Source organism: Apodemus sylvaticus, chromosome 5 (genome assembly GCF_947179515.1).
Source record: "Apodemus sylvaticus chromosome 5, mApoSyl1.1, whole genome shotgun sequence".
Classification (NCBI taxonomy): domain Eukaryota; kingdom Metazoa; phylum Chordata; class Mammalia; order Rodentia; family Muridae; genus Apodemus; species Apodemus sylvaticus.
The window spans coordinates 101913390-101938422 of NC_067476.1; the positions used below are offsets into that span (position 1 = coordinate 101913390).

The 25033-nt window shown below is 50.8% G+C and overlaps 1 protein-coding gene across 1 annotated transcript; it reads left to right on the forward strand.

The window, feature by feature from the left end:
- The first annotated feature begins 2288 nt into the window (after window positions 1-2288).
- Window positions 2289-13818, forward strand: Vps18 (VPS18 core subunit of CORVET and HOPS complexes). The gene is made up of 5 exons (XM_052183268.1): window positions 2289-2668; window positions 3706-3847; window positions 7315-7406; window positions 7528-9398; window positions 11104-13818. The coding sequence occupies exons 1-5, from the start codon at window positions 2578-2580 to the stop codon at window positions 11827-11829; spliced, it is 2922 nt and encodes a 973-aa protein (XP_052039228.1). The 5' UTR covers window positions 2289-2577; the 3' UTR covers window positions 11830-13818.
- The last annotated feature ends 11215 nt before the right edge of the window (window positions 13819-25033 follow it).

The following is a 25033-nucleotide window of genomic DNA, read 5'->3' on the forward strand; positions in this document are numbered from 1 at the left end:
TGCGTGGGATTAAAGGCGTGCCCCACCACCGCCTGGGAACTCCATTTTTAAACAGATTTCTCGCTGGTGCCGGTGCTCACTCATTGTTAGACTGGCCGGTCAGTCAGTGCCCGAGTCACCGTCTTGTCTCACAGCAGTGCTGGGGTTTCAGATGCCTGCTTTGTTGTTGTTTTAACCACTCTGCCTCCTGAGTGCTGGGGTCAAAGGTGTGTGTCACCATACCCTGCCAGACACCTGCCTTAACGTGGCTGCTGTGACTCTGTCCTCAGCAAGCACATCACCCACGGAACTATCTCCCCAGCCCTCCATGGTTTTGAAATAAGGTTTCATGCAGCCTAGAGTGGCCTCTACTTTGTTTTTGTAGTCAAAGGTGAACTTTTTTTCCTCTTTAAAAAAATTTTACTCTTCTTTCTTCCTTCCTTTTTTTTTCTTTCTTAAAATGGAATGCTTCAAGAATTTGCAAGGATGGGGCTATGCTAACCTTCTCTGTATTGTATCAATCTTTTATGTATGCTTACCAAAACATGTCTTCCCCTCCTCTCTCGATCTCTCTCATTCTCTTATAATTTTGACCTTTAGCTTTTAACCGTCCTGTTCCCCCTTCCTGACTGCTGGAACTATCAGCACCACACCTAGTTCTGTGCTGTGCTGAGGGTCTCATCCTATGAAACCAGGCAAGCCCTCTTGTATGCTAAGTAAGGTAGATCCACAGCCTTCAATTTCATTAAAATCTAAACCGTTTCAATTCAACAGAAAATCCAAGGCTGAGGGTGTGGCCCATGATGGAGCCCTCATATACTATTTTTTGTGAGGCATTGGGTTTAATTCTTCTGGTCTGGATCTGAATTTAGTCAACAATCCGCTATTAAATACTAGTGACATCTAAACACAAACTCAGCCCCTAGTGATTTGTATAACATCCGACTATACACACACTATTAAGAGATTTTCCTCATTTTATAATTGTAGAAACTGAGACATGAAAGAGTTCGTTTATGCAAATGTCTAATAAACATTTACTAGTGAGTTATTGGTGACCACCCTGGAGCATGTTACTGGTAATGCTGGGGCTTCCCCAGTAAGTTCCTTACCAATGCCCTGAGCCCAGTCATGTGACCTCCACCCTCTCACTCAGCTCCTGCTCTGTCCCTTACACGAGTTTCAGTGGAGACCTGTCAGGTCTCCAGCTGCCCCTCACACACACACTTGCCTCCATCTGCCACATCTGACCTGGCACTAAGTCTATGATGCCTTCCTCTGAGATGTTCTCCCATCTTCTATTCAGTCCTCTATCTCCCGATGGATACACCTGCTTTTTAGTACTGACATCAGATCTTACCCCCAGGTATATGATCCAGTGGACCATGTAACAGCTCCCACAATCTGCCCAAGGCCAGCCCCACTTTCTCCTACTGCCCTTCTCTTCACCCCCAAACATTACACGGTTTATAGGTTTTTGCTTGTGATTTTCCTGATGACTATTATATAATCCCCTTTCTTTTCTTTTTCTGATACTAGGGCTTGAGCCTAAGGCTAGACAAGGGCAGTCAACATCAGTCACCTGATAGAGGGCCTGGAGTCAGCCTGTGCTTCGGTTTTCCTGGCTACCCTTGCCTCTCCCCTACACTAAGGCGCTACTGTGAGGCAGCTTTCTTAACCTGGCACATTGGCTTGACGTTAGCTCTGCTGCGTTACCAATTTCTTTCTTCCTGTTTTGTTTTCTGGGGGTCTCACCTGTAGCCCAGTCCTTAGTAATCCTCCTGCCTCAGCCTTCCTACTGCTGGAGATTAAGTTTTGTACGGTTTTCTTTTTGCGGTATAGGAAAAAAAACCCGCAGATTTTATATTCGCTGGGCAAGGTGCTTATGCACTACTGAGCCACACTTCTGACCCATTCAGCTACTTTCTCTGGAAGCTAGGGGCCCCTGGGATGGAAGAAGGGGCGCTAAGACTGTTCTGCTTGTGCCTGTGAAGGTGGACTGAGGCAGCGGCTCGACTGAGGAAAAGGAACACAGCCGGCCTTTAAGAGTCAATCTGAGGGCGTGAAGCCTGAGCTTCGGAAGCCTAGGATCAGCGTAAGCCTGTAACTGGACGCCGCTGGGAAATCCCGGGCTGCCCCCTAGCGCCAACAGGAGGAACTGCAGCAGGGTGGCAGCAAGTGCTCCAGCTGGCACCGCCCCCCGCCGCCCCAGTCTCCGACAACGCCTCCTCGTGGAAGCTCCAATGCCCAGGACTCCAGTTAATACTCGCGTCTGAAAACCCGGAAGTACGTCATAAGTACGCGTCACGGGGGCGGGAGTCAGCTGAGCTGCCTGGGCGAGGTTGTGATCACCTGGGATCTGCTAAGGGGAGCCTCTAATCTCTTGGGACTGGAGCTGGGGTGCAAAACTGCGCCATATTCTAGTTGGGGCTCCTCGATCGTCTCGTCCTATGCAGAGAAAACGAAAAGGGCCTCAGAATTTTTAAAAGGTTCTCAGGATCTGTCAGACGCTGGGAAAGCACAGCTTGAAATCCAGGACGACCGGGGTCCCAGTTGTGACCCCCAGGCCCCAGACCAAAAACCCAGTGTTTGACTGCCATGGCGTCCATTCTGGATGAGTATGAGGACTCACTGTCCCGCTCGGCCGTCTTGCAGACTGGTTGCCCTAGCGTGGGCATCCCCCATTCTGGTAAGTTAGAAGAGGCCGCCTCTGCCCCTTTCTGTTATAGTAGCTTTTACCGGGGAGGGAAGCTCAAGCGCTTGCGGCGTGTGTTTAGGATCAAAGCCCCAGGCCTTTCTCGCCCAGTTTGTCATTGGTCCTTAGAAGTTTGAAAGAGCCACAGGAGCAGCCGCGTGATCTAGGCCTAACTAACACTAAAGTCCTTCGAAAGAGGGAACTCGGCCTCAGATAAGGAAGTTCTTGTTACAATACTTGTCTACAGGGCTGCGGTTTGACTCTTGTGAGAACTGAAAATAGGTCCCAAGATTCTCTTCGTGTCTGGTTCTAGGCGTTTTTTAGCTTTTGGGGGTGTGTGTATTCCCACCAGACTTCTTCTCGAGGTAGCACAGAAGGCAAAAAGAGCACAGAGCTTGGTGGAATGTGACTGTTACGGCTGAGGGAGGTTCGAGTCCAAAGGGAATTTTGTCACTGAAAAGGAACAGTGGAAAGGATTGTCCCGGGATAAAGCTGGCTGCAGTTGAGAGTATAGGAGAACAGCTCAGGGTCACCCACTCTGTGATAATATTGCAGCGGACTAGAGAGAAAGCAGCTGCAGCCTATGAACAATACTGATGGGACTGAGTTCCCAGAACTCCCTACATACGATGGAGACTCACTGAGCTGTACTGTGCGTACAGGGAGGAGGAAGAGACTTTAGTTCTCTTGGCCAAAGACCATGCAGGAGAATGCCGAAACCATCCTCCCTGCACCATCTGCCCCCACCCCCCAATTACCACTAGGAACATGCTGCCATGATCCAACCTCATCTCAGGTACAGAAAACCAAACTTAGTACTGTTGCAGGTATGAGAAGAGCCCAGGGCCCTTCCTATAAAGACAACCAGAAAGCTATTTCATGTTGAATTCTTTATGAACCAAGGTCCTGTGTGTGTAGGAGTAAACTTGGGAAGTAGAAGTATCAGCTAACATTGTGGTTTCTCTGGGGTTTCTGGGCTGCCCTGCCCCCTTCTCTGGATGCATTTTTTTTTCTTCATTCCAAATCCTTAGGGTATGTAAATGCCCACCTGGAGAAGGAGGTGCCTATCTTCACAAAGCAACGGATTGACTTCACCCCCTCCGAGCGAATCACCAGCCTTGTTGTTTCCTGCAATCAGCTCTGCATGAGCCTGGGCAAGGATACACTGCTCCGGTAATATATTTGGAGACTTTTAACTGACTAGGGTCTTCTTCCATACTTAGCAAGTGAAACAGTAGCTTTTCAGGAGATGCACTATGCCTTCCCAAAGAGAACCTGTGTGGTGGTTGAAGGTCAGGGAGACCTATATTCAGATTCCAGCTATGCTGTGGATCTTAGTCTTGAATGAGTTAGCTAATCATTCTGGACTTTCAACAGTGAAAGGCGGTCTCAGCACCCCAGAGTTAGTTAGCCACACAGATCATTGGAACAGTCTGGAATCCTAAAGTATATCTACTAGCTGGCAAAAGTGTGGGCAAAATTGTTTATTATTTGGGATAAGCCATCTGGAATAAAATAGACCTCTGTCTCACAAGGACAAATCCCAGAATGAATAGTTACTGTAACAACTGGTGTTGGGATTGTGGCCCAGTGACGGGTGTGTGTGTGAGTACCTGGCATTCCTGAGGCCTTGGGTTTGATTCCCAGCACTGCAGAATGAAATGCTGTAGATAACTGGAACTCAGTTGGGAGAGTCCTTGCAGAGCGTGCTTAGTCCTTGATTAGATACTCAGCATAGCAGAAGCCAGGTATGGTGGTGCACACCTGTCATCTCAATGCTTGGGAGGTGAAGGCAGGAGGATCTGAAGTTCAAGGTCATCCTTGGCTTCACTGTAAATTTCAGGCCAGCCTGGGCCATGGGAGAGCCTGTTTTAGACAGACTTAAGTGTGTGGCACATGCCTGTAATCTTAGCACTCAGGAGGCTGACAAAGGAAGATTGGGAGCCAGCGCTGTGCTGCATAGTGAGACCCTATTTCAGAAAAACAAAAAAGAAACAAACCTCTTAGAAACTAGTAAGATGACAGTTTAACAGAAGGGGGGCGTAAACGATCCCACAAGCCCTGTACCCAGCAAGAACTCAGGGATGGGTTCAGCCAGCAAAGTGCTTGCCTCGTAAGCATGAGAACCCTACGTCAGATCCCCAGAGCCATGTGAAAAGCTGCACTTGGCAAAATATGTCACCCCAGCTCTGGAGTATATCAGAGGCAAGGGAATCCCAGGAACTTGCAGGCTAGCCAGTCTGGCCAAATTGGTGAGCTCTGGATTCAGTGGGAGGTCCCTGGGCTGGAACTTGATTCCTGTCACCTACACTGAGTCCATCAGCCTAAACTCCAGGACTAGGAATCCAGTGCCCTGCTCGTACACACGCACGCACGCATGTGTGCACACATGCACACACACACATGCACACGCAGAATTAAATAAGATGAATATTTAAATTATATTCTATTTTGGGTGTAGTAGCACACACACTTTTTAAACTCCCAACAGACAGAGGCAAGTAGATCTGTATGAGGTTTTTTTTTTAAGATTTATTTATTTATTATATGAAAGTACACTGTAGCTGTCTTCAGACACCCCAGAAGGGGGCAACAGATCTCATTACAGATGGTTGTGAGCCACCATGTGGTTGCTGGGATTTGCACTCAGGACCTTTGAAAGAGCAGTCAGTGCTCTTAACCACTGAGCCTTCTCTCCAGCCCTGATCGTGAGTTCAAGGCCAGACTGATATACAGAGCTAGTTCCAGGTCAGCCAAGGTACAGAGGAACCCTGTCCCAAAATAAAACAAAATAAAATGAAACAAAAAAATTAAGTGCTCTTAACCAGTGAGGCATCTCTCCAGCCCCTTTTCCTCCTTCTAACACATTGGGCCCAGGGATCAAACTCAGACATCAGGTCCGGTAGCAAGAGCCTTTACCTCCTGGGTCATCTCACCAGCCCCAGAAATGTATTTATACTTTGGGAGTGGAGACAACAGGATCAGAAGTTTAGGGTTACCCTAGGCTATACAGTAAGGTCAAGGCCAGGTGGTTTTACATGAGACCTACCTCAAAAGTAAAATAATTAAAAAAAAAAAAAAGCCAGGTGATGGTGGCGCACGCCTGTAATCCCAGCACTCTGGGAGGCAGAGGCAGGCGATTTCTGAGTTCAAGGCCAGCCTGGTCTACAGAGTGAATTCCAGGACAGCTGGGGATACATAGAGAAACCCTGTCTCGAAAAACAAAACAAAACAAAATGACTTCCATTTATGGTGGCACACACCTGCAAAACTTTTGAAAAGTTAAGCTGGCAGTGTCTTAAGATTTAAAACATCCAGAAGGGCACGGTGATTTACTGGAGAAGGGGCCTGCGCCTGGCCTGACTACCTGTTAACATTCCTCAGACCTTTAGACCCACGTGGTAGAAGGTTAAAACTGGTTCCTACAAGCTGCCCTCTGACCTCAACTCATCTGCAATGGCACATGTGTCTATACACCACACACACACACACACACACACACACACACAATTTTTATTGCATAAAACTAGCTGGGTGGTGGTGGCGTACGTCTTTAACCCCCACACTTTACCTGCTGAGCCATCTCCCTGGGCCTCCCTTGGAAAGAATTCTCAAAGGAAGCCATTACGGAAACAAGACACCTCTCAAAGATGCAGTGCAGACTACGATGCCAGGTTGGACTGGGGTTTGCTGATGAGGAACTGTCAACCCCGCTGGGCTTGCTCCTTCTGACCTCAGCACCTGAGGTGAGCCTGTGTGTCTTCCCAGGCTTGAGCACTGGGGTGAGACGCAGAGTGAAGTGTGTGTGTGTGTGTGTGTGTGTGTATGTGTGTGTGTGTGTGTGTGTGTGTGTATGTGTGTGTGTGTATGTATGGGGGTGTTTCCTAGAGCTAAACATTCTTTTTAATATTTATTTTATTACTTTTTAAATATGTGTGTCGATACGTGCAAGTGAGTATAGGCACTGGCGCGGGCCAGCGCTTTGGACCCCTGGGGTTGGAGTTAGGCAGTTGTGAGACACCCAGCACAGCTGCTGGGGATTGGACTCGTCTTCTGCCAGAGCAGTGCATACTTTTGACTCATGCTGAGGGTTCTGAATAAAGTTTACAGTTCTTGAGATTTTATTAAGAATTGTTTGGGTTGGAGAGATGGCTTAGTGGTTGGGAGTCTCATGCTCTTCCAGAGGAACCAAGTTCTTGTCCTGAACTCATGTCGGGCCTGTAATTCCTTCTTAAGGAAATCTAACTCCTCCCTCTGCCCTCTGCAGGCACGCCACATGTGTGGCATGTGTCACATAAAGACATATACATAAATAAAAATAAATAAATCTTTGTGTCAATGTAAACTTAGACTTTCAAATCTGTGATCTAAAAGGGAACTTCGCAAGTGACGGAGAGATGGCTCAGTGCCTAAGAGCACATACATTCACGCAGAGGCCCAAGCACCTACATGACAGCCAACAACTGTCTGTGACCCCAATTCTAGGGGATCCGGTACCCTCCTCTGACTTCCTTGGGTTCCTGCACACACATGATACACTTACATGCATTCATGGGCCACACATACACATTAAATAAATACATAGATAATTTAAGAAGGGACTTCTCTAGAGAGTGACGTCGTAACTCTTGCCCTTACAGCATTGACTTGGGCAAGGCCAGTGAACCCAACCGCGTGGAACTGGGGCGCAAGGATGATGCCAAAGTCCACAAGCTGTTCCTGGACCATACCGGTAAGCGGCATCGGAGATCTGAGGAGGCTTCCTGTGAGAGTACAGTGACAGATGGGTGGGGGCCGAACAGGGAGGGGGACGCCAGATCCACTCAGTGCCTGCCGTCTTCCCTCCGCTCCAGGTTCTCATCTGCTGATCGCTCTGAGTAGCACCGAGGTCCTTTACTTGAACCGCAATGGACAGAAGGCCCGGCCGCTGGCTCGTTGGAAGGGGCAGCTGGTGGAGAGCGTGGGCTGGAACAAAGCCCACGGCAACGAGAGCACCACCGGCCCCATCCTGGTCGGCACAGCGCAGGGACAGATCTTTGAGGCGGAGCTCTCAGCTAGCGAAGGTGGCCTCTTCGGCCCTGCCCCGGATCTCTACTTCCGTCCACTGTACGTGTTAAATGAGGAAGGGGGTCCAGCCCCCGTGTGCTCCCTCGAGGCTGAGCGTGGCCCTGATGGACGATGCTTTGTCATTGCCACCACACGGCAGCGCCTCTTTCAGTTCATAGGCCGAGCAGTGGAGGATGCCGAAGCCCAGGGCTTCTCGGGGCTCTTTGCTGCCTATACAGACCACCCACCCCCATTCCGCGAGTTTCCTAGCAACCTGGGGTATAGTGAGTTGGCTTTCTATACGCCTAAGTTACGCTCTGCTCCTCGCGCCTTCGCCTGGATGATGGGAGATGGTGTGCTGTATGGCTCCCTGGACTGCGGCCGTCCTGACTCCCTGCTGAGTGAGGAGCGAGTGTGGGAATACCCAGCTGGGGTTGGTCCTGGGGCCAGTCCACCCTTAGCCATCGTCCTGACCCAGTTCCATTTCCTGCTGCTGCTGGCAGACCGGGTGGAGGCTGTGTGCACGCTGACGGGGCAGGTGGTGCTACGGGATCACTTCCTGGAGAAGTTTGGACCACTGAGGCACATGGTGAAGGACTCGTCCACAGGTCACCTGTGGGCCTACACTGAGCGCGCAGTCTTCCGCTACCATGTGCAGCGTGAGGCTCGGGATGTGTGGCGCACCTACCTGGATATGAACCGCTTTGACCTGGCCAAGGAGTATTGTCGAGAGCGGCCTGATTGCCTGGACACGGTCCTGGCCCGAGAGGCTGATTTCTGCTTTCGCCAGCATCGCTACCTGGAGAGTGCCCGCTGCTATGCTCTGACCCAGAGCTATTTTGAGGAGATTGCCCTCAAGTTTTTGGAGGCCCGGCAAGAGGAGGCGCTGGCCGAGTTTCTACAGCGGAAACTGGCCGGCTTGAAGCCGACTGAACGTACCCAGGCCACACTACTGACCACTTGGCTGACAGAGCTCTACCTGAGCCGGCTCGGTGCTCTGCAGGGCGACCCGGATGCTCTGAATCTCTACCGGGACACACGGGAGTGCTTCCGTACCTTCCTCAGTAGCCCTCGGCACAAAGAGTGGCTCTTTGCCAGCCGGGCCTCCATCCATGAGCTGCTCGCCAGTCATGGGGACACGGAGCACATGGTGTATTTTGCAGTGATCATGCAGGACTACGAACGGGTGGTCGCATACCACTGCCAGCACGAGGCCTACGAGGAGGCCCTGGCTGTGCTTGCCCGCCACCGTGACCCCCAGCTCTTCTACAAATTCTCACCCATCCTCATCCGACATATCCCTCGCCAGTTAGTGGATGCCTGGATTGAGATGGGCAGCCGGCTGGATGCTCGGCAGCTCATCCCTGCCCTGGTGAACTATAGCCAGGGTGGCGAGGCCCAGCAGGTGAGCCAAGCCATCCGCTATATGGAATTCTGCGTGAATGTGCTTGGTGAGACCGAGCAGGCCATCCACAACTACCTGCTGTCACTGTATGCCCGCGGCCAGCCAGCCTCACTTCTGGCCTATTTGGAGCAAGCTGGCGCTAGCCCACACCGTGTACATTACGATCTCAAATACGCACTTCGACTTTGTGCTGAGCACGGCCACCACCGCGCCTGCGTCCACGTCTATAAGGTGTTGGAGCTGTATGAGGAGGCTGTGGACTTGGCCCTGCAGGTAAATGTTGTCTTTATCCAGGAGAGGGACCTGGAGAGGAGGAACTTGAAGACCCTGAAAGGTTGGGGGCAGTAAGGCTAGCACTTGCTGGCTTCTCGTGAAGAGAAGCGCTGTAATGCCGGGGTGGAAAACTCAGACTCAGAGCTGAGTTTGAGGTTTGTGCTCTTGCCTGTAATCCCTGCACTTGGGTGCTTAAGGCAGAAAGATCGTGGTTTAGGCAACACAGTCCCTGTGTTTCAAAACAAAACAAAGTTAGCAGGAGAGGGGGAGGGGAAAAAGAACACAAACTAAAACATTGGGGTTTGCATTCTGTCTTCACCAGCTTGCTGTGTGACTGGGGGCAGGTTTCTTTACCTCTCTGCCTTAGATTGTCCTTTAAATGGCGGTGATGAGCCAGATGGCTCTGTAGGTGGGAGCACTCGGCCAAGCCTGACAAGCTAAGTTCTATCCCTGCAGCTGCTACAGTTGTCCCCTGACCTGCACACTGCACTCCGATGCACACACCTTCCCTTCCCTCATAATGAAAGAAAAGTTAATGTTAAGAGTATTTTTATCTTATGATATGAATTAGCACTGTACAAGTAAAGCACTCAGGAGCTGATGATAGTGGCTACACAGTGAGTTCTAGGCCAGCCTGGGTCACATAGTGAGGCACTGTCAAAAAAAATGAAGAGAGAGAGAGATGGTTCAGAGGTCAAGAACAATTGCTACTCTTGCAGAGGACCTGGGTTTGATTCCCAGCATTCACAAATATAGCTCTAGTTCAAGAAGATCTGATGGCCTCTTCTGGCTTTCATAGGTACCAATAAGTAAATAAAACAAAATAAGCACGCAGAACGGTGACTGGTAATGTCGTTAGCAGGGGGAGAAGGTGCCAAGTCACAGCTCTCAAATCATGGTTGCTGGAAAGGAATATTTGCTTATTCATTGGTGTGGGGGGGGGGGGGTTCCTCTGGTAGACACCAGAGGAGGGCATGTGTTGCCCTCGGCTGTCTCCCTCTGCATTACCCCTTGGAACCAGGGTCTCTCTCACAACCCGGAGGGTCTGGGTCTCTGGCTTCACTGACGCCCCTCGCGTCCCACTGGTCCTCTGTCTCCACTCTGGGGTTACAGGTCTATGCACGACCACCTTATGTGGTAGCTGGGATCTGAACTAATGATGTGCAACAAGTGCTCTTACCCAAAGAGCCATATTCCCAGCCCTGTTTGTGTTTTTGAAAAAGGATCTCACTTGTTATGGACCCCAAACTGATCTGGAAATCACTGTGTAGCCCAGGCTGGCCCCAGGCTGAGCCTTAACCCAAGATTTAGAACATTCCCTCCAAGAGCTCAAATAGTTCCCCTGTGTGACTTGTCTTATGTCTTGAAACCAGATCTGCCATAGCCCCGGCTGGCTTTAAGCTTGCCAGCATTCCTGTGTCCCCCTCCTGGGTGCTGCAGCTGTGGGCTGTGCGCCACCGTGCTGTAGACATTACCAGCTGATCTTCTTACAGTCACTAAAATTGCCTGCCACCAAAATAGCCTTTCCATAGCTGTGACAGGGCAGACGGATACAGGTTTCTGTTGTGCCTCTTGGTACCTGGAGTGCAGAGAATCCTGCTTGGGCCCTCTCCTCAGGCCCAGTTTTCTATGGCCATCTGTCTCCCCAGTAGTCTGATGCTAGGTGGAGCATGGCTTGACCCTGACATCCGTGGTTTCCCCACAGGTGGATGTGGACCTGGCCAAGCAGTGTGCAGATTTGCCAGAGGAAGATGAGGAACTTCGCAAGAAACTATGGCTCAAGATCGCCCGGCACGTGGTGCAGGAGGAGGAAGACGTTCAGACAGCCATGGCCTGCTTGGCCAGCTGCCCCTTGCTCAAGATCGAGGATGTGCTGCCCTTCTTTCCTGACTTTGTCACAATCGACCACTTCAAGGAAGCCATCTGTAGTTCACTCAAGGCCTACAACCACCATATCCAGGAGCTGCAGCGCGAGATGGAAGAGGCCACAGCCAGTGCCCAGCGGATCCGACGAGACTTGCAGGAGCTTCGCGGGCGCTACGGCACGGTGGAGCCCCAGGACAAATGCTCCACCTGCGACTTCCCTTTGCTCAACCGACCCTTTTACCTGTTTCTCTGTGGCCACATGTTCCACGCTGACTGTCTCCTGCAGGCCGTGAGGCCTGGCCTTCCTGCCTACAAGCAGGCCAGGCTTGAGGAACTGCAGCGCAAGCTTGGGGCTGCGCCTCCTCCAACCAAAGGCTCTGCGAAGGCCAAGGAGGCCGAAGCAGGGGCTGCGGCTGTGGGGCCCAGCCGGGAGCAGCTCAAGGCTGACCTAGATGAACTGGTGGCTGCTGAGTGTGTGTACTGTGGGGAGCTGATGATTCGCTCTATTGACCGGCCTTTCATTGATCCCCAGCGCTATGAGGAGGAACACCTCAGCTGGCTATAGGAAGTGACCCCATGTGGGTGGACGGACAGGGATACAGCTACCAGACCCTCCAGAAGGCCAGGCCCTGGTCGGTGTTCAGTCCTTGAGATTGCCAGGCCTGTGATTGCAAGGGTGTTGGAGCCGAGCTTCAGCCCCGGGGTTTCAGGCGTGAACATGTTCTGTGCCCTGCGAACTGTGCTTCAGACCTGTCTTAGAGCTGATTGTCCCCCAGGCAGCCTGAGCTGGTGAGATCAGCCATGATCCTTTAACCCACTACATCTAACAATTCCTCTGTTCTTGTCAGCTTGTTCCCGTGGACTGAGTAGCCCAATGTCCTTCCTTCCTCTGCCACTCCATAGCCTCTGGACCTCCAGCACGCCCTCTTCTGCCTCAACTAGGCAACCCAGGAGTGAGCAGGCAGACTCCAGCTCCTAGGCACTTGTGGAGAGGGTGGTACTAAGGGTAGGCATGTGGAGATGCTAATGTGACCCTGGGGCTGAGGGCGCACCTAGGACAAGGGGAATAGCAACACGCGGAGAGCATTATTAAATTGCACTGCAGTGGTGTCTCTGGACTTGATGGCTTTGTGTTGATGCTGAAGCTAACAGGGTATGATCCCAAGAAGGGATGGTATGCATGCCACAAGAAGGCTGCCTACACCAGGCATGGTGGCATAGAACAGGGCATGGCCAGCCTGGTCTACATAGTAAGTTCTAGGCCAGCCAAGGCTACATAATATGGCCCTGTATCAAAACAAAACAAAGAAAAGACCTCCAGAGACCTCCAGAGTCCTGCAAGCCTTTAAGCCTTGGCACAAGGTCTTTCATTGGGGGTGAGACAGGACAATCTGGTTCCTCTGACTATAAAGCTTAGAGATTCCAGGTCCTCTTCCTAAATCCTGGAGCTATCCTCCCCTCTGGCTGGCAGGTGGCGCTGCTGCTCAGGGAATTCATCCACTTTTGGCATCTTGGGGCACAAATTCTCACACTTGCTAGTCTTACTAATGCTTCCTCAGCCATTCCCTTGCTAGCTGTTGCAAGAATTTTCTAGAAGTCTGCATTTCCTGGGCAGGATTCTAAGCCATTAATTCTTTCTCCAAGTGTTCTTTATTAGCATCAGTTCTATAGTACAGGGGTTCCTTGGGTCATGCTCACCACCTTTCCCTTCCTCCCACTGGTTCTCCTCCTCCTCCCTAGTCTTCCTCACTTCCACTGTCGCATCTGTATTGTGTGCAGGCAAGCATACATGTGCATACGTGTGCATGCGTGTGGGGTAGTTCTATGCCCACCTCCCTGAGTTTCGTTAGGGTTGATACAGGAGACCAGGCAGGCACTTTACCAGTGCTGAACCACTAAGGAAATGAGAAAATGCCTCTTCCTCCCCATCAACCCTAACTGAGTATAAGCCCTTCCATGGCAGTGTAAATAGACTGGGCCAGTCACGTGCAGACCTTGTTCAGGTAACGACAGCTGCTCTGAGTTCCAGAGCCCAGAGCGTAGGATGCCAACCACCACCTTTCCTTCTGCTCTTTCTGCCTCTTTGGTAGTCTTCCTGAACCTTGAGGTGTGGCCTGATCCTCATTTATAGCTGTAAGTCCCTAGTTCTCTCCAGTGCCTCTTACACAGTCTGTATTCTGCTTGCTTGCCCTTCTGATAGACTGGATCCCTGCCAGCCTGGGCCTGGTTCCGCTATATGCACTGTGAAGCTCTGTGTCATTCGAGCTGTTTTCTCCTTATCTTGCTCCTGTGGCTTTGCCTTTCCTCACCCAAGACAACACTTTCTTAGTTTTAGTTGGGGCCAGAAGCTACATCTGGGGCATCCTGGAGTCAGGCCTCCAGGGACAGCCTTTGCCCTCTGGACAGGTGTTCATAGTCCGACTTCCTAGATATGAAGTCTTCATATGAATCTGTCAGCTGGCCCAGAATGTGACAACATAAGTGAGTGTTCCTGTCCCTAAGCAAGAGGCCAGCTGATCTAGTTTATAAATGTCTTTTTTCTCCTCCATTGTAATTGTGTCTCAGAAATTGTGTCTGGTTCTTATTGTATCAGGCCCTGCCAAGCTCTCTAAGCACTGGAGCAGTCAGATCTCCCATGGTCTCTGCCAGCCCAGGGGGCAGAGCTACCACACAGTGACTCACGAAAAACCTGTCTTCCAGATGCAAGGAGAGGAGGTGGCACCCTCTGTCTGGTGGGCATCCTAATCCTGCTCTTGGAAGATTCGGGTGAATCTCTTCTCTATGTGGCTTCCAGCTCCTTCACACTTTCATAAAACAGAAGGCACCATGTCTTATTGAGTGTAAAACCTTGGTCTCCCACCAAACTGCTCGATTGCTTGTGGTTTAGATAAACAGCTTGGAACTGCTGTCTTTGTACATAATGGGGCCTAATACATGTTAGTTAAACAAGCACTGCCCTATTGCTCCCTTCTCCCAGAGGGTTTGGCTCAAGCAGCCTGGGACGCCCCTGCCCCTTCTGTCTTATACTCAACAGCCCATCTGGTCCTAGGCTGCTTCCTCTTTCCTGGGAAAAGGCCCCAGTCTTCCCTGGCACTGATAGAATGGGGTTCCGGTGAGTCAGGGCAACGGGAAGCCACCACTCTTAGATCCCTGGAAACCTAGCTAGACTTGGACTAGAGAGCAGAGAGAAGGCCCTCGGGCGCTGGCCCTAAGCCTGGGGAGGGGCCAAAGAAGGAGGGGGAGGGAGCAGTTGTGTAGGCCGGGGCCAAGATGAATGAGCTGCCTCTGGAGCCTGGAAATAGGAGGTCACTGGAAATAGGAGGCGTGGCCACAGGCAGTGACGCTGAGACTAGGGCAGGAGGGTTGTAAACAAGGAAGCCACCTGGGGGATATTGAGGGCGGCCGCTGGTCCTGGGGAGCAGGTGCTTCCTGAGGCCCGCCCTTGACAGGACCCTAGGGGCCACCTCACCAGTTACCCTCGGGCACTAGGGGGCGCTGTGGACTGGCGTCCGGACTGATTCGCTCTCAACTAGAGCTCCTAAGGGGTGTGGCCAACGGAGGGTGTGCCTAGCCACAGCCCTAGCGCCCCCCAACCTCCGCCCTCCCTCCTGTCCCCAAAGTGCACTGGCCAAGGGCACCAGCCCAGACACTGAAGGAGCAGGGCTCAGCCTGGGTGTGAGCTCATTGCTTTGTAGATACCAATTCTCCGGTTCCTGCCCCTCCTCTCTAGGGCTCAGGGCTCAGGCCAGAGCCTGGCACCAACCCTGTTGGTTGGGAGGGGGCTCCGAAGCCACCAAGCTCCTGGCTGCCCTTGGCGCTGCTCCCCCATCCCCTGGCGCCAGGGAAACAAAAGATTAGGGGCCCAGAGGGACTTATCTGGCCCCACCACCACTGGATGGGGGGAGGGGGCAAGAGGGGGCACACCTCCTCTCCACTCCTCCAGCACTGATTCTTCGAGACACTTTCACAGGCGGAAATTCCCAGAGGTCAGAGGAGGGAAACGGTTAATTCCTTTTATTCAATGGGTCCCCCCCCTCCATACCACCCCCTAGCTTCCTCCCTCCACTTCCCGCCCCCCCCTGTGTGAACAGGAAGTGGAGAGGAAAAGGCTCTGAGCAGAGCAGCTGGGAGCAGGAGGCAGGGGGGGAGTGGGCAACAGGCCCAGTGCCAGCCCTCCCCTCACGGTTGTTTGTTGGAGGGGAGAACAACTGACTGTGTAAAGAACCTGAAGTCTCAAATGGCAAGGGGCACCTGAACTAGGGCAGAGCCCAGCCTCCAAGCCCCTGCCCTCCAACCTGTCGTCGGGCCAGAGGCTGGTGTCCTGCCAGTGCCAGCCACCCTGTGCCCAAACCCTGGCTGCCCTGGCCTCTGTATCTTACCCATTCGGCTGGGCTGGGCATCTCAAGGCTGGAGGGCAGCAAGCAATACACAGACTCCAGTCCTGGCACTGACTCCACCACTCAGCCCCTTGGCCCTGCCAGTCCTTTGAAGCTCAGTCAAAGCTTCCTGTTTGGGGCAGGCGATGCCAAGGCCCCTCCCCCACCATTGTTCTGTAGAGACCATAGGTCCATCTGTTGCCCCCATGGTGGGGCCCCTAGGCAGTACCACACGGGAGCAGCACCACAAAAGGCCCTGCTGGCAGGAGCAAGGCTGTCCCTGCAGCAGGTTGAGGATAAACAGACGTCAGGAGTTGGCCTAGGCAGGCAGTGAGATAGGATGCCAGTGAGCAGCTCCGGAGCAGCGTGGGTGTCTCCTGCCCTCCGCTTCCTCCTACACCTGAGCATGGAGATGAGGCTCCACGAGCCACCAGGAAAGGGGTGACATTGTCCTGCTCAGATTCCAAACTGGCAGAGGGGGAGTGGGCAGCCTTTGAGGGAAGAGAGTCCACTTTTCAAATGCCTCATGGCCGGTGGCTTCCTCTCCCTGAATAGCTCTGCCTTTGCTCAGTTCTTGCCTTGAGGTAATCTTTGAGGCAGGCAGCCAGTGCCCATTCCGAGCTATCACTGAAGGTTAAACGACCCCAGGTTGGTGGCCAGCGACTGATGCCCACTGAAACCAAGCCAGGGAAGGGAAAGGGAAAGGCTACTGGTTTGACTCCCAGGACGGGAGGTGGAGACTTGCTGCTTCCCAGGCTGCTGTGGCCAAATGTGTTTCCCAGGTGCAGAGCAGGTGCCACATGCTCTCTGGATCTCACTCTGGCTCCTAACTCCCAACCACGGGCCAATCTCACAGTTCAGGCTGGTTCCCCCCTCACTTCTCCACAGGAGTTAAACCTCAGATATGGTCTAGCCTACATCTCTCATCATATCCCCAGCTCAGAACTCATCCTGCTCCTGGCTCTCAGAAGCGGCTGGAGCTCCGAAACCTCAGCTGGTATCATGGAAATGTCCTCAAAGGGTTTTCTGTTCTCTCCTTCCACCGTGTAGTCCCTGGGGATCAAACTCAGGTTGTCAGATTTGGTACCAAGCACCTCTGCCCACCGAGCGCCTCTACCTACCAAGCCCGCATCCTCGGCTTCCATCACCAACCAAAAAGGCTTGAGCTGAGGCCTAGGGAGGTGGTCCAGGAGGAGTAAGTATAAGCCCCTGCCCTGGGTCTATCAGCCTAACCACACCCCTGAAGACAGTTTTTTCTCCTGCAAGATGAGAATGTATCAGATCTTCAACAGCCCATGGAAAGCTTCACTGAGTGAGCAGAGCCTGGCACCTGGGCAGTCCAGGTGCCCCTTTTCCTCGAAGCCCATACAACTCTTTTTTTTTTTTTTTTAAGATTTATTTATTTCATGTATGTGAGTATGCTGTCGCTGTCTTCAGACCCACCAGAAGAGGGCATCAGATCCCCATTACAGATGGTTGTGAGCCACCATGTGGTTGCTGGGAATTGAACTCGGGACCTCTGGAAAAGCAGTCAGTGCTCTTAACCGCTGAGCCATCTCTCCAGCCCCCCCATAGCAACTCTTGCTTCACAAACCTCTTATCTCAAAAGAGGCTTGCTTGGAAAGGCCTTTCGGGTTTCTTGTAAAATAATGACTCTAGGAAAGAGAAATCCCAGACCAGAATGAGGACTCTCTCAGGCATGCAGAGTACAACCCTGAGGTGGCATAGGAATGCTCCCCAGGGCGACAGGGTCTTGCATTCCAAGAGGAGAACAGGGCACAACTCCAGCTCTTCAGGCTGGGGGCTGGGCAAACATCACTCTGGCCACCGACCAGGTCCAGCCCTTTGCCAGCCTGTCCTTGTGGTCCAGCCCAGAGCTTGCACAACAGCCTGGCTGGCAGGCACTCCCCTGAGAGCTTCAGGAAGTCCCCTCATCCCTCTTTGATCTTTGACTCTTGGGTCTGCAGACCGAATTCCAGACAAATGTCCTCTCCTTTACCTTCTGTCCTTGGTCCTCTTTTTGAAGGCTGGAGCTCAAGTTGTCTCAGATCCCACCTTACCGTGCTTCTTTCCTGGGCCTTCCTCTATAATCCACTAGAACCTTCGATGAGGAGGCTCACCACATAAGCCACAAGGCTTTTTGGCATAGACATTTGGTGTGCGATTCTCGCTTGCTCTGGGTTCTCCTGACAGCAGGCGTCCTCTCAAGTGTTCTGCTCACCCACAATTCCTGTCCCAAACTGCAGCAAGGAACAATACAGGAACAGCGGACAGAGCCCCCTTCCCTCTGCATCCTCTGAACAGTCAAAGTCCCTTGATGCTGTTCCACATTCAACCGTGCTGTGCCCCTTGGCGGTCGGTTTCACAATCAAATAATTCCCTTCGGTTTTTGAGTGGAATTTTTGCTTTTAGTTTTTAGGGTTTCTTGGCTTTTTCCTAAAAGCAATCAGTCTAAATTTGTCATCACACCCCCCATTTCCGTGCCTCAGGGCCTCCTTTTCATCCCCTGGAATCTGGAAACCATATGTGTGGGCAGAAAACCCCCAGCATCCCCCAGTGCCCTGACCTAGCAAGGCCCACGTAGAGCCAGCATGTTCAATAAGGAAGAGTCTACAGGCCAGGCTGGGACTTAGAAAGGGAGTTTCTCTTTGGACCTTCCCAGCTTAAACTGTGGATAATCCGTGTGGTCTAGTGGTTAGGGCTAGAACGCATGAGTTCTGTCCCCAGTAATCTCTTTGACTAACGCCTAAAGTGTGGGAAAGTCCGCTTGTCACCTAGGGGGACTCAGTTTCCCTACTCACTCAAGGACTTGAAGTTTTCCTACCTAGATCATCTGTTTCCCTGCCTGGGTAGAAATTTCCAACTAGAATCTCTCTCTTCACTCTGGAGCTTACCTGGTAGGGAGGCTGAGGCAGAATTGAATCACAAATTCAAGACTCTGCTCACCTGGGCAGGGAGTGAGTTCAGGATCAACCACAACATCTCAGTGAGATCCTTTCTCAGAATTTTTAAAAACTAAGGGCAGGAATGGGGCTACAGGCGAGTAGTGTGAGACCCTAGGTTCGGTCCCCAGTAGCCCCCCAAAAGAAATGAAAAGAATAGATTTGTTTTTGCCAAAGTGTCCCAAGTAGTGTGACAAGCAACGTGACCTAGGACATGACTAAAGTGCTTAATCCGGTATTTGATTTTTTCTTTTTTTTTTTTTTTGGATTTGGTTTTTTCAAGACGGGGTTTCTCTGTATAGTCCTGGCTGTCCTGGAACTCACTCTGTAGACTAGGCTGGCCTCGAACTCAGAAATCTGCCCACCTCTGCCTCGAACTCAGAAATCTGCCCGCCTCTGCCTCCCAGAGTGCTGGGATTACAGGCGTGCGCCACAGCCGCCCTACCGCCACCACCACCGCCCCGGCTGATCCTGTATTTGAAAGGAGCTGATTTACTTGCACTGTCCTGCCTCCCCAACCACAGCCACCACCACAGGGATTGAACCCAGGGCCCTATTTGTGAAGTGAGGCAGGTGCTATACCACTGAGCCATACCCCCAGCCCCACTTTCTGAACCTGTTTTCTTATCTATAATCCAGAGATTGTTATTGTAAGCAACACTTGACTAAATAAGAAAAAAAAATCCGAAAGGGCCTAGAGCTAGGCATTTGTAAAAGCCCGATAAGCGGTTGTTTTTCTTAGTGGCATGTCAAAAGCTTGACAGAAGGAATCTATTCTCAGTGCCTCCCCGACTTTCCTGCTAGGCTGTCCTGCCCAGCTATTCCCTGGGCTGCTCCCCCCTCCACTCCCCCCACCCCCTACCTCTTTGCTTTAGAGACACAAAGATACAGCTCTAGTCCTTGTGGATCAGGGCTGAGGCCTGGCTGGTCTGCCCAGTCTCCATGACGACTGGAGCCCCTCCCCTCCTTCCTTCCTCCAGAGCTTTCTGTTTACTGTAAACAGCTGGCCCGGCTCAACCCCAGCTGATCCGCCCAGGACCAGCCAGACCCTCTCTGAACCAGGGCCTGGCTTAGTAGATGAAGGTCTTATGTTCAGTGTCCCCAAGATCCATAGGCCTTAAACAGGCCACCTCAGCTAGCAGGGAGGGCAAAGGGATGGGGGGAGCTGTCAGATCAGGCCTCAGAGACAAGAAACAGATACAGTGTAATTAAAGAGTACTCCACTAGAGCCTGTGGGAAGTCTCTGGCTGGGCCTTAGGTTGACCTGGGTGCAAATTCTGTTTATTGATTTGTAAACTGCAGATAATAATACCTTCCTCAAGGGGAACAGTTGGCGCATGGGCAGATTGGTGTTTACACCTACAATGCTGGCTCAGGGCTTGGTTCACACTAAGACACTGGCTGCATTTGTCATCTGATTGTTCCTTTTCTGCACACGGCCCTTGCACAAGTCCTGGCTCTTCTTTGACTTGGCATACCTCAATTACACAAGCCTTTACACAGGCGAGTGCACACAGACACACACATAGACACACACACAGACACACACAGACCCAGACACACACACCCCACGCACACCAAAGAGAGAGAGAGAGAGAGAGAGAGAGAGAGAGAGAGAGAGAGAGAGAATAGACATGTCCACACCAAGCAGGCACACTACATGCTGGGTATGAAGGGAAGAAGACCACGAGTGCCCAAGCGTGGGAGACCCCAAAGGGCCTAGCTCTTCCCTAAGCCCATGTCTGGACCAGAGCATGCTGACATGGGTGATGGACCACGTGTGTGCCATTTAGTCTAGGGCTTCACTCTTTTCTTTCCACTAACTCTCTAGGGTTGGACCCACCCTCTTAGTAGTTAGTGAGTACGATATGGTAGTGCAAAGTAATCCTGTTAGGGTAAAGGTCCCCAATTCTGCAAGTTAAGTATTCAGGGCACAATAGTCTGGAATGTGAGGCTACTGACTCCCGACTCCAAATGAGCTCCTGCTGCCCCTGATGCTTTGGCAGCCTTGGAAGTGATGGCTAGTTAGGAGACTCCTGACCAGAGCTTTAGACTTGCCCTTCTAACCACCAGAGCCACCCAGCAGTCCTGGGGCAGAAGCTGGGGTTAGGTAGGGGCATTCATTGATTTGACTCACTCCCCACAGGCCCATGAGTAAGTGCTGCTCTGGATTTTCAAACCCACCCAGCTCCTGGACATCTTGTTGGGGTCTTCCAGGATTGGGTCCCGGTGGTTCCCACATGCAGCCCTGGGGTTCCCTTCAGAGGAAGACTTGGGGGCTGGAGACCTGTAGGTCTAGCTGACTCTGCTGCTCTCACAGCCCTCTTGCCGAAAACTCTGCCTAACTGGAGTGTCTGCCCTCACACCAGCCTAGACTACTTGAGAAAAAAAAGAGGAGCCCCCAGAACTAAAGTCAGCTGTGCAGACGGGACTGGAAATCCCCCACTTCTTACCTTGGCCACTTAGGGAAATGGCCTCCCAGCAGAAGGCCGCCTCCCGCCAGGGACTTTTCTCCCAGTGATGACACAGAACACAGGGCAGCCTCAGGGACCCCAGCCTCGAGGAGCTGTGCTTTGCATGGTACCAGCTGGGGCTTAAGTTGGCCTGAGGGAGGCAGGGAGAAGGTCGGCCCAGGAACCAGTGAGGTGCTGTACCCCAAGCACCGCACCCCTCCTCCTTGTAGCCAGTCTGATAGGACAGAAATGGCATTAACCTTGCAGCCTATTGTTTCAAATTATTAGTTTATTTTTAAAGACTTATTTTATGTGTATGAGTCCTTGCTTGTGTGTTTGTATGTGTGCCATGTGTGTGCCTGGTGTCAAAGGAGGTGAGACAATTGGGTCCCTGGATGTGGAATTACAGACAGTTGTGAGGTTCCATATGGGTGCTGGGAACCCAACCCAGGCACTCTGTAAGGACACAGAGTGCCTTCACATCAGAGCCATCTCTCCAGTCCCAAATGCCCCAAATCTTCTTTCCTATCTCCGCTTTCTTCAGTACTGGAGGTTGAAGCACTCCTAGCTCTTATATTTCTCTGCTCCTCCCCCCCTCCATGTGTGTGTGTGTGTGTGTGTGTGTGTGTGTATGTGTGTGTGTGTATGTGTGTGTGTATGTATGTGTGTGTGTGTGTGTGTGTGTGTACATGCGCAAATGCATGAAGACAGAGAGACTCTCTCTGCTAAGACTGGCATTTAACTTCCTATCCTGCTGCTTCAGCCCCAGCCCCGCCCCCAGCTACTAGGATTACAAGCTTTACCAGCAAAGAGTTTAAATTTTTCCTCTTTTGATTATTTATATGCGTGTACATGCACACACCTGGTGTATATGGTGTATACATATGTTGTATGTGATATATGTGACAGGGACAGGAATCTGAATTTTCATTTTCTTTTTCTTTCTCTTTCTCTTTCTCTTTCTGCTGGGAATCTGAACTCAGGTCCTCATGCTTACACATCAAGTGCTATTGTGTGGCCAAACTTCTCCTGGGAAGATGCAATACACACATCAGATAGGGAACCCATGACAGACCAAAGTACAGGTAACACCAAAGTCCAACCCAGCACACCAATGAGCTCTACTGGAGTTGCTTACAGGAATATTCAGGAAGGGTTATTTATAGGAACAGAAATGACTCAAAGACAGCTGCATCATCAAAGTTCACCCCACCATGGGTGACACAGCTCACAAAGTTGGGGACCTAAGCATACAGGTCACACAGGTCACAGTGTCCTTTTCTTAGTGGCTTGGTTGATCTAACCCTTCTCTGGGGAGCTAGCCTGGTCTCAAGAGTGTTTTTTGTTTCGTTGGTTTTGTTTTGTTTTTGCAAGCTGATTTGTCTGAGTCTCCCCTGCAGCTTGGCTTGATTCCTTTGGAGTAGCTTTTAGCTGTTACAGTTTACTGTGGCTGGGCTGGTCCTAGTGAATCTTGTTAGTTTCAGGGACTCCTGAAGCTATTTTGAGTTGCTACCTTCTTAATGAGAAACCTATAGACTGTAATGTTTCAATCTCAAAAAAAAAAAAAAACTGTTACAAAAGTGCTCTCATCCACTGAGCTCTCTTCCAAGCTTCCCATTAACTGTGTGCTTTTGTTGTTGTTGCGACAGGATCTCATTATGTTGCCCAGACTCACCTTGAACTCCTAGGCCTGAGGATACTTGTCACTTCAGCCTCTTTAGTGATGGGGTGAAGGGATTCCAGCCAGAGCATCGCAGACAGAGCTCAGGCAGGCCTTTCCCTTTTCCCTGACTCCCTCTGCCTTGCTAAAGACCATTAGATTCTATTCCTAAAGCTACCCAACTTCTAGTCCCTTATTTTGGCTACTTCATCCTGAGGCTGATTACCAAGGTCCAGCTATCAAAGTATTGAAACCCAACAATTAAAAGCCCCCTTTGGCTCACCTAATTAATATGCCCAATTAAAATGGAACACCTCTTCCTAATATGGGGCTCCCCTAAGCTGCCATTTTTCCCATGTGCCATACCAATCTCTAACCAGAGATAGTCCTTTGTCCCTTTGGGACAAATATCTCTGCTCCCTCTCCCTTGTTCCCTTTCTCTTCTCCCTCATCCTCTATCTCCTGGTCTTTGTCTCTTATTCCCTGTCCCCTATCCCTCTGAGGCAAATAAATCTCTTTTGTGTTAAGAACTTGGTCTTGGGGGTCCTAAGCCAATACTGATTTTGTTTAACACCTGGGAAAAACAACACCTTATATTTACTTTTAGCTTTATTTATTTACTTATTTATTTATTTTCATGGCTCAGTGGGTGGAGCCTAGGGTCCCAAGCATGCTAGGCAAGCATTCTACCACAACTATATCTTCAACCTGTATAAATATTTATAAGCACAATGGTCAAACAATGGGTATGGTGTATTGTTATACCTGTAGCATTCAAGAGGAGGAATCCTGAGGATTGGAACCTGAAGGTCATCTTCAACTGCACTGAGAGCTCAAAGGCAGCCCGGGCTATGTAAGAACTTGTCTGAAATAAAAATGAAAAGTTTTAAAGGAGCTAAGTTATGCATGGTGATACACTCCTATAACTGGGAAGTAGGGGCAGGAACATCAAGAATTCAAGGTCATCCTTGGCTCCAAAACAAGTTCAAAGATAGTTTGTGTTACATGAAACACTGGCTCAAAAAAAAAATAAAATTAGTTTTTTTTGGATTTGGTTTTTTTCAAGACAGGGTTTCTCTGTGTAGCCTTGGCTGTCCTGGAGGTCACTCTGTAGACCAGGCTGGCCTTGAACTCAGAAATCTGCCTGCCTCTGCCGCCCAGAAAGCTGGGATTACAGGCGTGCGCCACCACTGCCCGGCAAAATTAGGTTGGTTTTTTTTTTTTAAGAGATGGCTGTGGATCTACTTTAGCATAAGTGATAAAGTAACACAAATGAAAAGAGAGAAGGAAAGAAAGACTTATGTTAAATGTCACAGGAATGGAAGAGGTTGGAGAGATGGCCTGGTGTCAAGGACACTTGCTGCTCTTCCAGAGGAAGCGGATCCCATCCCCTGCATTCGCATGCTGACTTCCAGCTCTGCCTCCAGCTCCAAGGTATCAGATATTCTCCTCAGCTCTCCCTGGGCAACAGGCGTGCACGTGGTGCACACGCATGCAGACAAAAAACACCTATACCCGTAAAAATAAAACAAATCTAAAATTTAAAAACAATGCCACTGGGATGCACTTTTCATCTTAGCTCAAGAGTAAGTCTCAAAAGAAACAGAGCCTCAGCCCCGACGGCTGCTTTGCGAGGTCCACCGCATGGTATCCATGCTACTTATGGAGGGCAAACATCACCTTGACGGTTGCAAGGCATGAGTGGACCAATTATCTTCTTGTATTGCAGACTGTGATACAGAAAGTCACACCCGAAGTCCTTCTGTGTTTTAACATTTTCCTTTACATTATTTCTGTATTTTGTGTGTGCATGTGCATGCACACAAATGCATGTGCTTTGGCATGCCTGTGGAGGGCAAAGGACCTCTCCTTCCATGTGAATTCCAGGGATTGAACTTGGGTTGTTCAGGGGAGTACCCCTTGCTGTTGGTTGTCATTAAATTGAAGGGGACTTAATCATCATAAGCAAAACCCTACTGTTGGGCACTGTAGGTTCTCCACCCCAAAGACCTAGACAGCCTTACCCCAGCACTGAGAACCCCAGTGCTGTGACTGGGAGTTTATTGCTCTGGGGATGTAGTTCAGTTGGCAGAGGGTTAGCTAGCCTAGTATACACAGCTCTGGGTTAGCTCCCTAGCACTCAAAAAACTGGACCAAAAATTCATAGTATTTCTTGGCTACAAAACAAGTTTGAATCCAGCCAGGAATACATGAAATACTACCTCAAAAATATAAGAAAGTGGGAGTGTATCAAGGAAGGATGTACACACAGCATTGATGGTGTATGTTCCTGCTTTCTGGTCTGTTCTCTGTGGAGCCATGAAAGCTACAGGAAATA